At 42.3% G+C, this 622-nt stretch overlaps 1 protein-coding gene across 1 annotated transcript; it reads right to left on the reverse strand.

Annotated features, from left to right (window-relative positions):
- Window positions 1-5: 5 nt before the first annotated feature.
- Window positions 6-617, reverse strand: LOC109131768 (protein SPIRRIG-like; the record flags this gene model as incomplete). The annotated part of the gene is made up of 1 exon (XM_019242945.1): window positions 6-617. A coding segment is annotated over one exon (612 nt), but the record flags the coding sequence as incomplete, so codon positions are not given.
- Window positions 618-622: the final 5 nt, after the last annotated feature.

Here is a 622-nt window from a genome sequence, read left to right on the forward strand (position 1 = left end):
AGAACAACTAACTTCTCTAGGACCGGAACTTCCACATCACCTCTCTGAAGTGTCACTAACAAATGTTCTACCAGATTGATTCTGCGCAGAATCGTAAGATTGTGATTCCTGTACCAATGCATTGAAACCAAATTTTCCAGGAAACCAAGTAAAGCAATCTGGATGGAAACAGGGGATGTTACCCAAAGGGTCCAGTCCAGGAGGACATGTTCAACCATATCGGCGTTGGATAAGACAATGCAGTTTGAAGTTTCAACAGGCATATCTGTTTCTAGCTCAGAGAGATGGCTAAATGAATCCTTGGGAACAGAAAAGTCATCCATATCCCCATGAGACCCAACTGAGGAACTATCGTACCGGAATCTCGAAAGACCAAGATCCTCGTAGCTGTTCTCGAATATAGTCTCTGTAGGTGGCATACTAATATTACTCTGTCCAGCCTCCAACTTTTTTGGCTCTGAAAACAAAGCTTCGCATGCAGCAATTTGAAAAAAGATCTCCAAAGACTGCATATCAAACAGAGTCATTTTGGGACGCAAAAACAGAGCTAGTAAATGATATCCCCTGATGATTTGCATATCTTTCACATTCTGAGGGTTTTGATGAAGCGCACAGGAAAGCA

Source organism: Camelina sativa, unplaced genomic scaffold (assembly GCF_000633955.1).
Source record: "Camelina sativa cultivar DH55 unplaced genomic scaffold, Cs unpScaffold04694, whole genome shotgun sequence".
In the NCBI taxonomy this organism is placed as follows: domain Eukaryota; kingdom Viridiplantae; phylum Streptophyta; class Magnoliopsida; order Brassicales; family Brassicaceae; genus Camelina; species Camelina sativa.